The sequence below is a fragment of the Hyaena hyaena genome, unplaced genomic scaffold (assembly GCF_003009895.1).
Source record: "Hyaena hyaena isolate Hyena2069 unplaced genomic scaffold, ASM300989v1 scaffold_25, whole genome shotgun sequence".
Lineage (NCBI taxonomy): Eukaryota > Metazoa > Chordata > Mammalia > Carnivora > Hyaenidae > Hyaena > Hyaena hyaena.
In genome coordinates, this window is record NW_024080657.1 from 106,791 (window position 1) to 122,407 (window position 15,617).

Below are 15,617 nucleotides of genomic sequence, written 5' to 3' on the forward strand. Positions count from 1 at the left end.
TTCCTTCTCAGTATTCGAGTCTCTGGGAATGCCCCAGAGGCTCAGTCTGTTAAGCGTACTGTCTACATGCGTTAAGCATCTGACTTCAGCTCAGGTCATGATCTCACGGTTGGTGAGTTCACGCCCCGGGTCGGGCTCTGTGCAGACAGCCAGCTCAGAGCCTGGAGACTGTTTTGTATTCTGTGTCTCCCTCTCTCTCTCTGATCCTCCCCTGCTCATGCTGTCTCTCTCAGAAATAAAACATTGTGGGGGGTGAGAGGAGTCTCTCATGGTTTGCCTCCCTCCCAACTGTTTATTTTTGAGAGCAAGAGTGAAAGAGCATGAGCAGAGGAGGAGCAGAGAGAGAGAATGACATAGAATCTGAAGTAGGCTCCAGGATCTGAGTTGTTATCACAGAGCCCGACGGGGCTCGAACCCACGAACCGTGAGATCATGATCTGAGCCTAAGTTGGATGCTTAATCGACTGAGCCACCTAGGCGCCCCTAATTAGAAAATTTTATAAGATCCTCTTCTCCTATGTAAGCTTAAAATTTCAAATCCAAGGACTGATAAAAGTAAACTAGCAATCAAAATAAATACAAATACACATATGAACAAATAAAAAAAAAAGAAGAAGAAACAGACCCATAAACACAGAGAACAAAAAGGTGATCGTCAGAGGGGAGCAGGGTGTGGGGATAGGTAAAATGGATGAAAGGGAGTGCGAAGTATAGGCCTCCAGTTATGGGAGAGTAAGTCAACAAGGATGAAAAGAACAGGACAGGTAACACAGCCAATGGTACTGTATGGTGACAGATCTACACCTTTGGTGAGCATGAAGCTACAGACCTATAAACAACTATGTTATGAACCTGAAACTAATATACCATATGATATATAAACTACAATTAAAAAATAAACACTGACACAAACCTTCATATAGAATTATTGAATATAATTGGAAAATAAAACCTGCATACCTTTCAATTCCAATCTTAGAAACACACCCAAAGGAATTAACAATATACAAATTAGCATTAAGATTAATACCATGAAACGATCAAAACTGTTACATTATCTGAACTATGAAATATACCAAAACATAAAAGTTAGCTAAGAAAAGGAATAACCAACTGCTGGCTCAGTTGATTAAACATCCGACTCTTGGTTTTGGCTCAGGTCCTGATCTTGCAGTTTATAATAGTTTCAAGCCCTGTGTCAGGCTCTGCATTGACAACGAGGAACCTTCTTGGGATTCTTTCTCCCTTTATCTCTCTGCCCCTCTCCAATGCTCAGGATTCTCTTTCTCCCCGCCCCCCCTTCTCTCAGCCCCTCTCCTGTGTTCAGTCTCTCTCCCTCTCAAAAACTTTAAAAAGCTGAATACTAAAGCTTTCACAGTACAGTTGACCACTGAACAGCATGGGTCTGAACTGCTCGGGTCCAATTATACATGAATTTTTCTCAAAAAAAAAAAAAAAAAATACAGCACAGTACTATAAATTTAGTTTCTCTTCTTTAGGCTTTTCTTGTGTCTAGCTTACAGTAAGAATGCACTATATAAGACTTATATCATGCAAACATGTGTTATCAATTTGGGTTACTATAAGGCTTTCAGTCAACATTAGGCTGTTTGTTACTAAACTTTCAGCAGATTCAGAAGTTACACATTGATCTTCGACTGTGCGGGCAGTTGTCAGTGCCTCTACTCCCTGCACTGTTGAACTGTTGACTGTATACCATTTTCAAGCTGACCAAAGCATATTACTTACGTTTGAGGGTTAAACATGTTAGAGAGTTGAAAACACTGTGTTGCAAGAGGCTGAACAGAGGCAGCTGCAGCTAAAGCTGAAGCTAAAAAAAAAAAAAAAAAAAAGAGAGAGAGAGAAATTAGTTTCTTGGAAAATGCATCAGAATATCCCTGATGAAAAAAACAAAACCAGAAAAACCACTAAATGCCAACTGTGAAACTAGGATAGTCAGTCACTTCACTAATTTACTTATTAATGCTATCCAAGTGTGGAACAGTACTCAATTTGACTTGCCATAAATCAAAAACAACCTAATTAACGTAATACCCAATCTTGAGTTGGAAATTTTATTTTTAGAATGGAAATTAAACTTTTGGTGTAAACAAACTCCGTTCAACAATTAGACAAATATCAGTAAAAATCAATCCAGAAAGGTAAAGGATAAAACAGACTGATCACATAGAACTGGAGTTCATATGCCAAAAAGCAAGGGAGGATGAAAATAGTCTTTAAAAGGCCAAATAAATCTATACTCTTGTGTATCTTAGGTTTCTGTCCATGACAGTAGTTATATACTAGTAGTTACATATTTTCTTTCAAATAAAACATTACAAAAGGATTGTTTAAAAATAAGATGCACAAAAATAGTCCATTTAAAATGTAATAGCCCAGAAATATAAACCCTATGACAGAATCTAATGGGTGTTATTTTAAGTAGGCTCCATGCCCAATGAAGGATTTAAACTCACAACCCTTAGCCCAAGACCAGAGATCAAGAGTCAGACATTCCAAAGACTGAGCCACCCCGTCACCCCTCAAATCAGATTTTTTTTTTTACATGATTAGGTCTGTTATAGCACAATCAACACTAAAAGTAGCAGATATCGATAATATTCAGTATTAAAAATAAAAAGCTACTGGACACTAATATCCAAGAACATTTAAAACTAATACTGGGTTGAGGTTTCAAATGAGAGCACTGTCAAGCCAGGTGCCCCACTGCTTTTATGAGATTCACAAACATTACCAGTAGCTGTTACAAAACTCACCGTAATCATTATATTTGACCAAATTGCATTCCAATATATAACAACAAACAAAGCTAAGGATAAAACAGCGCATTAGAAATTATGGTAATTAAAATGAACAGTCACCTGAGAAGTATGAGAAATTATTTCACTGAATAAAACTAAGGGCCATGCATGAAATAAATACATCATTAAAAGTTATTATTTTTGATATAATTACAAGTGCTCTTTGCTCCTTTATTACTTCAATATATATTTGTCTTTCAAGAGGCTTCATATTAAATTAAATATGGTAAAAGAGCTCATAGATATCAAACTCTATTCAGTCAAGTTAAAAATGTAACAATGCTTATGCTACAATGAAGATAAAAGTGAGGCCCACTGTGTACCTGTATCAACAAATGGAAGTACTCTTGGAAATAAATAGGTCATTTACAAAACAACTGAGGAGTACTTTGTTTTCCACTTTCTCAAAGTATATTATAAATACAGAAAATTATTTAGAAAATATGTAATAGAAACATTCAAGCTCAGTCTAGATGAATGCAAACACAATGAATTCAGCATAGAACTATAGCTAATAGAAAAATTCACTAGTTCTACTTTTTGAAATCTGTACATTCCTGAAATCAATATTGCACTGTATATTAACTAATATTTAAATTTAAAAATAGTAATAATATCTGGTAAGAAATGCAACTGTGTTATTTCCTGTAAAAGAATATACATTGAATTCCTATCAAGAAACATGGTAAACCTTTTCCCATAAAGAAATTAGTCTCCTACACAACTTTTTTAAGTATAACCTATGAAAGATGGATACTGAATATGCTCAAAAGCGAAATGCTGTAACAGCAGAGATTTACTTGGTAATCAAAACAAGAAAAAATGCCCTACTTTAGAAATAATTTCATCTCTTTCAAATATGCATGCAATTTAGTTCTGGATAACTGTCTCATTGCTTGGTACTATTAATACAAAACATTAAAGTTAGAATCCTTAACCCTACGTTAAGTTTACCGATTCCTAAAGATTTGTGTACTGAAACAAAAAATTCCGTTTTCAGACTTTTAATTATACAAAAGTAATAATTAGAACACAAAGATAAACATATAAGGCTGAAAAATACCTCTAGGACTAAAGCAAAAAAAATGCAAACATTCATTTTATTTATCCATGGAATTGTAATGATTTGGATTAGGCCAAATGAAATACACATTAAACAGATGGTTACTGTATGTGCAAGTTTATGTTATTCTCTAAAAACTGAATCCAAAATACAAAATGTAACATGATATAATAAATATAAACAAACAACTATGTCTTGCTACATTAACATCTATTTCAAAGACAAATAAAAAGCTCAACTCACCTTCGGTCTGTTGAGAAAGTCTTGTTTGCAAATCTATAACAAAAGAGAATTCTACAGCTCAGTGCAGGAACAATGAAGAGCCTCAACTAACAGGGTAAATGTCAGGAAAGCATTAATAAAAGAGGACTACAGTAGCAGGGTTTATCAAAAAAACTTATAATAAAACCTGGCAGCCAAACCTCCTTCCCCATTCCTCATTGACAAGGCTTTGGGGCCTTTTTCTTTCCTCCTATGCTGGGAAACTTACTTATGCCTCTTTCTTTCTACTCCGACTACTCTACCAAATCTCGAATACATTCCACTATACTACTCTTCACATGGGAATAATGGGAAATGGGGAAAGGGAAGCACACCGGTCAGAAAATACATGAAAACCCTGATCTTGAGAATTCAATTCCAAGTACTTGGGATACTTAGCCCAGAAGGTGACAGTTTAGTTATATCTGGTTTTCTAGCTTAGTCTGGAAATTTAATGAAGCAGGAATAAATTATAACCAAGTTTACTATAATCTGTGAAATTAGAAGAATATAATCATCTAAGTCACTATTAAAAATAAACAGAATGGGGATTTTTACCAGTGTATTTTCTCATATAATCATTAAATTCTCCACTGGAAGGCAAGTTATTAGAAAGCTGCTAAAAACAGCCTACATCTAAAAAAGAAAATGGCATGGTGTTCTAAAGCTATCTTGAAGTTTAAAAGTTGTAAACACACAAGAGAAAAACTGTTCAGATCCAGAACATAATTTTCATTAACATGTGATTCAACTGCATCTGGGTTTCCTGCTGAGTACAAAATAAATTAAAAAGGGGCTGTGCTCGGGTGGCTCAGTTGGTTAAGCACGCAAGTTTTGGTTTCGGCTCAGGTCATAATCCTGTGGTTTCCAGAGTTCAAGTTCCACTTTAGGCGCCACACTGGCAGCACAGATCCTGCTTGGGATTCTCTCTCACTATGAACCTCACCCCCACTCACACTCTCCCAAAAATAAACTTAAGGGGGCAAAAATGGGCAAAAATGGGGGAGACTGGCTGGCTCAGTCAGTGGACTGGGTGACTCCTGAACTCAGGTTTCAGTTGAGGCCCACGTTGGGTATAAAGATTACTTAGAAATAAAGACTTAAAAAGTGGGGACGGAGACGGGTATAAATGAAATAGAATCTGCAGCCCAAATGACACTGGGATATTAAAAATACCTGGGTCCTAGGTGCTCAAAACTGGCACCTCAAGGAGTTGACGTAATTGGCATATACTGAAAGAACTTGAAGATAAGACCATAGGAACACTGTCAAATTAAATACAATGTCTATTTTCCCCCTAAAATGGGAAAAAATTAGTAAGAAATCCATGCTATGGGGTGCCTGGCTGCTCTGTCAGAAGAGCACGTAACCCCTGATCTTGGGGTTTTAAGTTCAAGGCCCATATTGGCTACAGAGATTATTTAAGTATTTAAAAAAGAGGGGCACCTGGGTGGCTTAGCTGGTTGAGCATCCCAACTTCAGATCAAGCAATCATCTCACAGTTCATGAGTTTGACCCCTACATAGGATTCTGTGCTGATAGCTCATAACCTGGAGCCTGCTTAGGATTCTTTGTCTTCCTCTAGCTCTCAAAAATAAGTAAACACACACACACACACACCCTGCTATTTTAAGTGAAAGTAAATCCCTATCAAAATGTCAAAATTTTATCACTTTTAAGATCATTTGATAACAAGACATGGGTTTCATAAAGTTCAGGACTACCACCTTAGAAATTTAAACTTCCAAAATAAAGACGTTGGGGGCGCCTAGGTGGCTTAGTTGGTTAAGCGTCCGACTTTTGCTTAGGTCATGATCTCGCGGCTCGTGGGTTCAAGCCCCGCATCGGGCTCTGTGCTGACTGCCGGCTCAGAGCCTGGAACCTATTTCAGAGTCTGTGTCTCCCTCTCTCTGACCCTCCCCTGCCCACGCTGTCTCTCTCTCCTAGAAATAAATTTAAAAATATTAAAAAAATGAAAAATAAAAAAATAAAGACGTTGGATAGACTGCTGACTCACCCTTGGTTTCAAAGAGCAGCTTTAAAGAGCATAGGGGTAAGAGTTTTAGACACATTAACACTCAGAAATTTATTTCATTTCAACAAGAAATGTGTAAGGTTTTAATGATGACTATCGGGAGGAAAATACCAAATTATGTAAATATTTATCTAAAACTTGAGTATTGATTATTAATTTGGTAGCAATTTATTGAGTAGTTTAAGTCAGAATCAAACTCTATAATCATCTCAATAAACAAGAATAAATGGGGAAGGTAACATACAGCTAAGTGACCTTTTTAACAAATCCATGTGGACATTTATAGTTTATCACAATCAGCCCACCTTTATTAAAATAAATTGCACAGTAAGTATGCTCATACTTCATGTATTGAGAAAGAATGGCTAAGAATAGTAATGATGTTTAACTTTTAAATTAAGTGAAATTATTTATGAAGAACATGGAATCAACCTATTTTATACCACATCCAGATTGTTACATAAGACTGCATGAAATTCTGGAAGACAGAGTATAAATCTTCACTAGCTTCTAATGAAACTTAGAATGTGGTAAGCAATCAAGTATTTTCTAAACTATTAAAGAATGATCTAAACAATGGGAAGCGAAATAAAAATACAGTTTTCAGATCAAACAGTAATTTTCAAACCATACACTGCCTTACATTTCTGGAAAGGATGGGTTCCTTTAATGTCTCTGATTACACCAAATGGCCTTGTAGGCCTCTCTGATCACTCAAGAAATTTAAGGTCTAATATTTGTTTATAAAGTCAAAACAACTTCGTGATCACTGATGGAGTTATCCAGTGACTCAAAATACTAAAATGCATTAATAGGTATAATTTTTCTCCACATAAGAACAAAGTTGGCATGGTTCTGTCAGAAATTTTATAGAGTACCTATCATCTTTCAAAATAAAGAATATAATCTGACAGGAGAGACACAAAAGTCAGATTTTTCTAGATACTCAAACTTGTGGACATCCATGAAACAGGAAAACACTGAAAAGCCCATTCTCTCTTAACAAAATACAATATAAAAGCAAAGATTAAAAAATAAATAAAACAAAAGCAAAAATGATCCTATCCTTTAATGACCTTTTGATTTAAACAAATCATGAATCAACCACACAGACTCTTAAGTGTCTTATTTAGATACAGTACTGTGGTCTTACTTCTTACTTTATGGGGAGATCAAAGGACCAATTCATAATACAAAGTGCTAAACTTTCTTAGGATATCAATTTGTTCTTTTTAGATGTCCTAAGATAGAAAAGTCAACATTTCAAAATTAAATGCTATCCTAGTTCATAGATTTCGGGTTAACAACAAGGTTTATAAAAGCAAATCTGCGGTACTTTAAGCCATAAAGAAAGAAAAACAAGGTTTCATAACCTGAACTCCTTATTACATAACTAATAAAACCACTTCTCTTCCATGCCATCTTCAGAAGCTATTACTCTAACTCAAAATCTCAAAACTGTATGTACTATTTTAAAAAAAAAAGTTTTCTCTGCACTCTCAATACTGCAATTATTTTACATACAGCATGATTTTAAAGGCTCTAATAGTTTTCGAAACTCAAACATTACAAAAGAACATTTTTTGAAACAATACAAACTTGCTAGTCAAGAAAAGTCACATTTAAAAATTTCTAACTTGCAGGCAATCTCAAACTAAAAATTGATATGTAGGGTTCAAAAATGCTCTAACAGCCTATTAGGATTACTGATTAACTCTCCATTTCCATGAAATTTATAGGTTAAAAGTACTTGATGAATTGAATTCTCAGTTAAGTCCTTTTAAATGCAAAAATTTGGCAAATTTTCGAATTAGGTGAAAAAACAATGATTTCAAATTAGAAAAGATTCAATTCCTACCTGCCACAGCACCAAATGCCAAAGAGCCACTCATCTGTAGAGCCTGCTGTGCTGCTGGTGGGATCTGCAAACCTGTACCTGTATTAAAAGAACACATAAGTCCTTGTTATGTTAAGGGCAGAAAACTCAGTTTTCTGGGTGCTCACTACTACCAAATTCATGTCACAAAACATTATTTACAAGCAGAAGTGCCTGGGTGTCTCAGGATATTACATGACCAGACTTCAGCTCAGTTCATGAACTCTAGGTTTTTGAGTTCAAACTCTACATCTGGCTTCACGCTGGCAGTGTGCACAGCCTGCTTGGGATTCTTGCTCTCCCCCGCTCCTGCTTTCTTGCTTTAAAAAAAAAGAAAAGAAAAGAAAACTGGGGGAGGGGGTGCACCTTGTTAGCTCAGTCAGTTAAGAGTCTAAGTTTGGCTCAGGTCATGATCTTGAGTTTGGGAGTTCGAGCTCTGCGTTGGGCTCTGTGCTGACAGCTCATCAGAGTCTGAAGCCTGCCTCAGAGTCTATGTCTCCCTCTATCTCAAAAATAAACATTAAGAAAAATGTTTAAAAAAAAAAAGGCATTTATAAGAAAAACATAGTATGATAGCTGCCACTAAATGTATTAAGTATGAGGATTATAATTATTGTAAGAGAGCAAAAGGATGAGGCGCCTGGATGGCTCAGTTGGCTGAACATCTGACATTGGCTTAGGTCATGATCTCACGGCTTGTGAGTTTCAGCATGGTCTTAGGCTCTGTGCTGATACCTCAGAGTCTGGAGCTTGCTTCTGATTCTGTGTCTCCCCATCTCTCTGGTCCTCCCCTGCTTGTGCACTCCCTCAAAAATAAATAAACTTTTTATTTTTATTTATTTTTATTTTTTTTTATATTTTTATTTATTTCTAGATAGAGACAGCGTGAGCAGGGGAGGGTCAGAGAGAGAGGGAGAAACAGACTCTGAAACAGGCTCCAGGCTCTGAGCTGGCAGTCAGCACAGAGCCCGATGCGGGGCTCGAACCCACGAACCGCGAGATCATGACCTAAGCGAAAGTCGGACGCTTAACCGACTAAGCCACCCAGGCGCCCCAAAAAATAAATAAACTTTAAAAAGAAAAAAAGAAAGCAAAAGGAATCACATAACGTATGCTATGGCTCTCAATAGGCACCACCATAAACTAGATTCCATTAGAACTTTTAAGGTAATAACTTCATCTATAAAACTACATATACCACCCAAGGATATATAAGGTCAGTTCCAAAATAAGAAAAAATATACTGTTTCACTTATTAGTCTGTATGGGTTACCTTTCTCATTACTATACCAACAATAAATCTTCCAACACAAGAAAAAACTTACCCTCTGCGAGTCTTGCCATTAATTGGAGACGACCAGTTGTTCCCAAGTCAATTCCAGTCCTTTCCAGTTCATCACTGTCCAAAAATGAGCTGGCACTGGAAGCATCAGTACGTTCAGTAACATGACCAACTTTCATTGGTCTTCCTGCTAGTTCAAATCCATTAAGTTGTTCCAAAGCCTTCTTGGCACATTCTGAATCAGAAAACTGTGTAATTGAGAGGAGGATAAAAAGTCCTGTATATTAGTTCACAAGAAGATTATACTGAAGATGAAGGAATGCTTGCTTATTAAGTTTAGTATTATCAATTAATCCCACCAACAGTGTGGATGATAAAGTGCAAATTTCTAACTTTATATAATATAACCTATAGGATCAAACCACAAGCTCATGCAAATTGGCTTTCTCAATGTGATGGTTTCGACTCCAAGAAATTACCATGTAATGGCAACTATCCTTGGAAATATGAAATCTTAATAACAAAATGTGTATTTTTCAAACTTCAAAACAAATTTTAATGTGCTAAGTATGGTGCTTTCTTCTCTTCAAAAAAAGAACTATTAAGAAAAATTAAATCACTCAACCATTATTTTTACTATAAAATCCTGGGTCATTTTATTGCCAGTAACATCATGAAAATTCTTAGATTTCCTAGATGCAAACACAAACTGATGTGCACTCTGATTTTCACTTAATGGAAGGAAAAAATACTTTCATCAATTCCAGAGCTTAGTATTTTACCAGTATGTTGCAAAATAATTGTTTTTTCTTTTACGGAGACAGGAAGAATTGCAGAGAATTATAAAACAGAATACATATACCAATACAGAATCTTGAAAATTTACAAAATCTAGCTTTGTACCCAGATCATGAACTCTTAATAAATAGCATATGTATATTTGATATTAAAAACGTTTTTAAGGGCACCTGGGTGGCTCAGTTGGTTAAGCATCAGACTTCAGCTCAGGTCATTGTTTCAGCTTGATGGTTTGAGCCCTGCACTGGGCTCTGTGCTGACAGCTCAGAGCCGGGAGCCTGACTCAGACACTGTGTCTCCCTCTCTCTCTCTGCAACCACCCTTCACCAACTCACAGTTGGTCTCTGTCCCAAATATTAAAAAAACATTAAAAAAATGTTTTTAATAAAAAGCTTTACAAAATAGGCCTTCATGGTTTAGCTGACATTTAGTAGGATTTCTAGCAAAAATGTGCCCACCACTAACCAAATATTCAAGCATCAAACCTATCACATAAAAAAAAATATTTTAGGGACGCCTGGGTGGCTCACTTAGTTGAGTATCTGACTTCAGCTCAGGTCGTGATCTCACAGTTTGTGGGTTTGAGCCCCACGTCGGGAACCTGCTTCAGATTCTATGTCTCCCTCTCTCTCTGCACTGTACTATCTCTCTCTCAAAAAAAAATTAAAAAAATTTTTTTTAAATATTTTAGGGGAGGGGCGCCTGAGTGGCTTAGTCAGTTAAGCGTCCGACTTTCGCTTAGGTCATGATCTCGCGGTTCGTGGGTTCGAGCCCCGCATCGGGCTCTGTGCTGACTGCCAGCTCAGCGCCTGGAGCCTGTTTCAGTCTGTGACTCCCTCTCTCTCTGACCCTCCCCTGCTCATGCTCTCTCTCTCTCCTAGAAATAATAAAAAAAAAAAAGTTGTTTCTCTTAAAAAAATAAAATATTTTAGGGGAGACATATAATGAAATATTTAGTAGAAATGAGACATAAAGTCTATTGGTCACACACAGGAAAATAACCACACTAATGTTAATAGAAGCAAAATAAAAAGTTAGTTTAAAAACAGTGACTTAGCAGCTTTATAAATAACTTTTCTCCCTTCACTAGTATATATTCAGAAAGATAAAATCCCAATGACATAAAATTTATCACTAAGAAACATTTAAAATTTTACTGAAATTTGGACACAATACAATTATAATTTCTTGATTAGACCTTAGACCTATTTATATGTTACACATTTTTAGGGGCACATGAGTGGTTCATTCAGTTAAGCATCCAACCTCAGCTCAGATCTTAGTCTCACTTGCAGTCCATGCATTTGAGCCCTTCATCAGGCTCTGTGCTGATAGCTAAAAGCATGGAGCCTGCTTTGGATTCTGTATCTCCCTCCCTCTCTCCCCTTTCCCTGTCAAGGTCTTTCAAAAACAAACCTTAAAAAAAAATTTTTTTTAAAGAAGAGCAGCTATCATGACAATCTGCATTTTGCTCTAGAAATAGTTTCCAGAACCTTCTGAAGATCTATAATGATGTAACTGAATTCCATTAGAAAATAATACAGAAGAGAATTTACTTTTAAAAGGGCACCTCCATTCACAATTACTCCGGGTGCCACATCACAACTCTATTCTCATCAGGGAATGGGCTATGCTGGTTAGCCACAAAAACTTAATAAGACAATTCTGATCATGGTTGTGAGATGATGACATATAGAAAGAATTTTAAGTAAAACAATTTCAAGAAACTTTCATTCAACTGACAAAAAAGTGTATTAAGTATCAGAGACTGAAGAACTCATTACAAGATCATAAACTTCAATTACACAAAGATTTAGCTATGGAAATTGACCATATACAGATAAGCAACTGGCTAAAAATCAACATTTTGGTAAACACTTATAGCTACAATGTCCCTTTCCCCACTGTCATAATTAACAAGATTTACCTACACTACTTAGCTTTAAAACCTTTACATTATGATGTTAATCATGGTAATTGCTTACCGTAATAAATCCATATCCCTTGGATCGACCTGTTTCACTATCCATCATGAGTTGGATACTTTCAATCTAAAAATGAAAATCATGATTATTATTTAAGTGAAAACAGGGAAACAAAAGCGTTTTATTCCCTGAAAACATGATTTAAAAAAAAATTTCATGACACCTGGGCGGCTCATTCAGTTAACCATCCAATTCTTGGTTTTGGCTCAGGTTATAACCTCACTCACAGTTACATGATTTTGAGCCCCACACTGGGCTCTGCACTAGCAGTGCAGAGAGCCTGTCTGAGATTCTCTCCCTCTCTGACCCCTCCCCTCACTCAATCTCAAAGTAAATAAACTTAAAAAAAAGAAAAAAGCAAAACAAAAACGAATCTCATCCCCACCCCTGAAATTGAGGGGCTCCTGGGTGGCTCAGTATGTTGAGCAACTACTGATTTCACCTTAGGCTGTCATCCCAGGAACAAGGGATTGAGCCCTGTGTCAGGCTCAAAGCTAGGTGTGAAGCCCACTTAAGATTTTTCTCTCCCCTTCTGTTTGTGCTCTCTCAGATTTAAAAAAAAAAAAAAAAAAGGAATTGAAAATACATCACAACCTCTCATTTCTAAAAAAATCTTCTGAAAGCCTAAATTTCCCCAACAAGAAGATATGCACTGTGGAACAGGGCGGGGGGGAAAGTATGATCTTAGTCTTCTGACTCAAAAGGAAACCACTAAAAACCCAAGTACCCTTGTAAGCTATGATCAGATATTAAAAATAAATAACATTTTTCTTCCTTTCCACCATTATGCTTAAAACACTAAGCGTTAATTACCAAAAAAGATCAGACATGATAAACTGCCCAAGATGTTGCAATAACTACACTCAATATAGTTGATCATGGCACAACTCTGTGAACACATAAAAAGGCCATGAATCGTATGCTTTAAATGGATGAACTCTGTGGTTTGCACACTACAACTTCATAATATCCTGATAAAGTTGTTCATATGCAGCAAGGATGAAAAATACAACACACCTATGTTCTATTTCTACATGTTCTAGTAATTTTAGGATGCATTAATTTTGTAATGACTGGCCAAAATTAAATATTAGGATTTGCACACCATTAGGATGTGTAGATTTCCAATAAAACACCACAATCAAGACCCAACTTTTACCATTACTCTTAAAACAGTTTACTATGGAAACCAACTTGACAATAAACTGCTAAAAAAAAGTAAATAATAATTATGTTTAACAAAGAAGTTGAAGGAGGATAGTAAAAAGAAAATAAAAATTCTATCCAAAGGCAATGGAAAATTAGTAGTGGATAAAGAGTGTACAACACTTTTATTCACGGCCACATAATGATTCTTTTAAACCAGAGCACAACTTACTAGTATTAACATTTACTCTAAAATAAAAATGTTCATTCTAGGAAGGCCTGGGTGGCTCAGTTGGTTGGGTGTCTGACTTCTGCTCAGGTCATCATCTCATGGATCATGAATTCAAGCCCTGCATTGGGCTCTCTGCTGACAGCTCAGAGCCTGGAGCCTGTTTTAGAATCCGGTGTCCTCTTCTCTTTGTTCCTACCCTGGTCACACTATCTCTCACAAAAATAAATAAAAAGATATAAAAATCTTTTCTTAAATAAAAACATAAAATATAAAAAAACGTTCATTCTAAAATAAGGACCAACTGGGACACCTGGGTGGCTCAGTTGGTTAAGCATCTGCCTGATCTCAGCTCACTCAGGTCATATACAATGGTTGAGAGTTTAAGCCCCGTGTCATGTTACTCACTCTCACTGTAGAGCCTACTTGGGATTCATGCTCTTTCCATCTCTCTCAAAATAAACAAACGTTAAAATATAAATAAATAAAATGAGGACCAACTGAACAGGAACCAATTTAACTTCTTAATTTACTGAAGAAGCTGTTCTACATACTCTGAATTTTTCATAAAACCAAAACCCAAGCATCCAAAAAACACCAACCAAGGAGCACCTGGCTGGCTCATCAGGTAGAACATGACTGATTTTTTTAAAAATTCATTTCGGGGGCGCCCGGGTGGCTTAGTCGGTTAAGCGTCCGACTTTCGCCCAGGTCATGATCTCGCAGTTCGTGGATTCGAGCCCCGCGTTGGGCTCTGTGCTGACTGCCAGCTCAGAGCCTGGAGCCTGTTTCAGAGTCTGTCACTCCCTCTCTCTCTGACCCTCCCCTGCTCATGCTCTCTCTCTCTCTCCTAGAAATAAATAAAACATTTAAAAAAATAAAAAAAATAAAAATTCATTTTGATAGACAGCACAAGTGGTGGGGAGCAGGGGGAGGGAGAGAATCCCAAGCAGGCTCCCCGCTGTCCGTGCAAAGCCCAACTCAGGACTCAAACTCACAAACCAAGACATGACCAAGATGCTTCACTGATTGAGCACCCAGGTCATCCAGGCGCCCCGAGAATGCAACTCTTGAAATTGGGGTCAGGGGTCTGGGCCCCAAGAGGAGGATAAACTATACTACAAATCAGTCAGTCAATCAATCTCATGAGTTTGGGCCCCAAGAGCAGAGTAAACTGTACTTTAAATCAATCAATCAATCTTTCTCCAAAGAGAAAACTCTTGATCATTCATGTTGACTTGAAAAAATTGCTGGACAGGGTGCCTGGGTGGGTCAGTCGGTTAAACGTCCGACTTCGGCTCGGGTCATGATCTCACGGTTTGTGGGTTTGAGCTCTACATCGGGTTCTGTGCTGACAGCTCAGAGCTTGGAGCCTGTTTTTGGATTTTGTTTCTCCCTCTCTCTCTGCCCGTTCCCGACTCGTACTCAGTCTGTCTCAAAATTAAATAAAACAAAAAAAAAAAAAAAAATTTTTTTTTTTTTTTTTAAAGAAAAGATTACTGGTTCTAATACCCAATATACATTTCACTACAGCATTATGAATAACACTGTTAGCAGATTCTTCATATCTTATCTTCTCTCAAGGGATACCAATTAATCTAAGATGACACAAACACCTTGCCGAACCAGCCCTTCCCATTTTAGTATTAACCTCACTGAAACATGACAAAGCAGAGACATACAGAATTAGTAGTTATATTTGGACCAAGAACATATTAAAGATCAATGAAGATAATGGGACTTACCCTTCCAAAAGGCTCAAAGATCCCTCGAAGCATATCTTCAGTGATGTTAAAGTGTAACGAGCCCACATAAAGCCTCATAGGTCCAGCACTTCCCTTTTGTAGATTGTTTGCCATTGCTGCAGCTCTGTTTTTTTCTGCCTATAAGTTGTATCGGACAAAATGCACATCACACATCACAAATTCAAATCATTTCAATCAACGTAAAATCCCACTGACTTTAGATTTGCTTAATAAGTGATGTGAAACGTTAGTGACAGTAAGCTAAACTGAATCACAAAGTACAAATATTGACTGATGCAACTTACATGCCACTGTGATTATTGGCATGGAGTTCAAATTAATTTGAAGAATATGGTTCAAGGGGCACCTGGATGG

The 15,617-nt window shown here is 36.8% G+C and overlaps 1 protein-coding gene across 4 annotated transcripts in view; it reads right to left on the reverse strand.

Annotated features, from left to right (window-relative positions):
• Nucleotides 1-15,617, reverse strand: part of RBM39 (RNA binding motif protein 39) — a 33,852-nt gene that overhangs the window by 2,546 nt on the left and 15,689 nt on the right. For 2 of the 4 annotated variants that reach the window (XM_039227166.1, XM_039227164.1), the window contains 6 exons: nucleotides 15,243-15,380; nucleotides 12,123-12,188; nucleotides 9,383-9,587; nucleotides 8,040-8,117; nucleotides 4,129-4,161; nucleotides 1,750-1,831 (listed from right to left, as the gene is read on the reverse strand). In XM_039227166.1, the coding sequence (XP_039083097.1) occupies nucleotides 1,750-1,831; nucleotides 4,129-4,161; nucleotides 8,040-8,117; nucleotides 9,383-9,587; nucleotides 12,123-12,188; nucleotides 15,243-15,380 (602 nt within the window). Of the gene's footprint in view, nucleotides 1-1,749; nucleotides 1,832-4,128; nucleotides 4,180-8,039; nucleotides 8,118-9,382; nucleotides 9,588-12,122; nucleotides 12,189-15,242; nucleotides 15,381-15,617 lie in introns of all 4 variants that reach the window. The other 2 variants (XM_039227165.1, XM_039227163.1) reach the window with 1 other exon arrangement.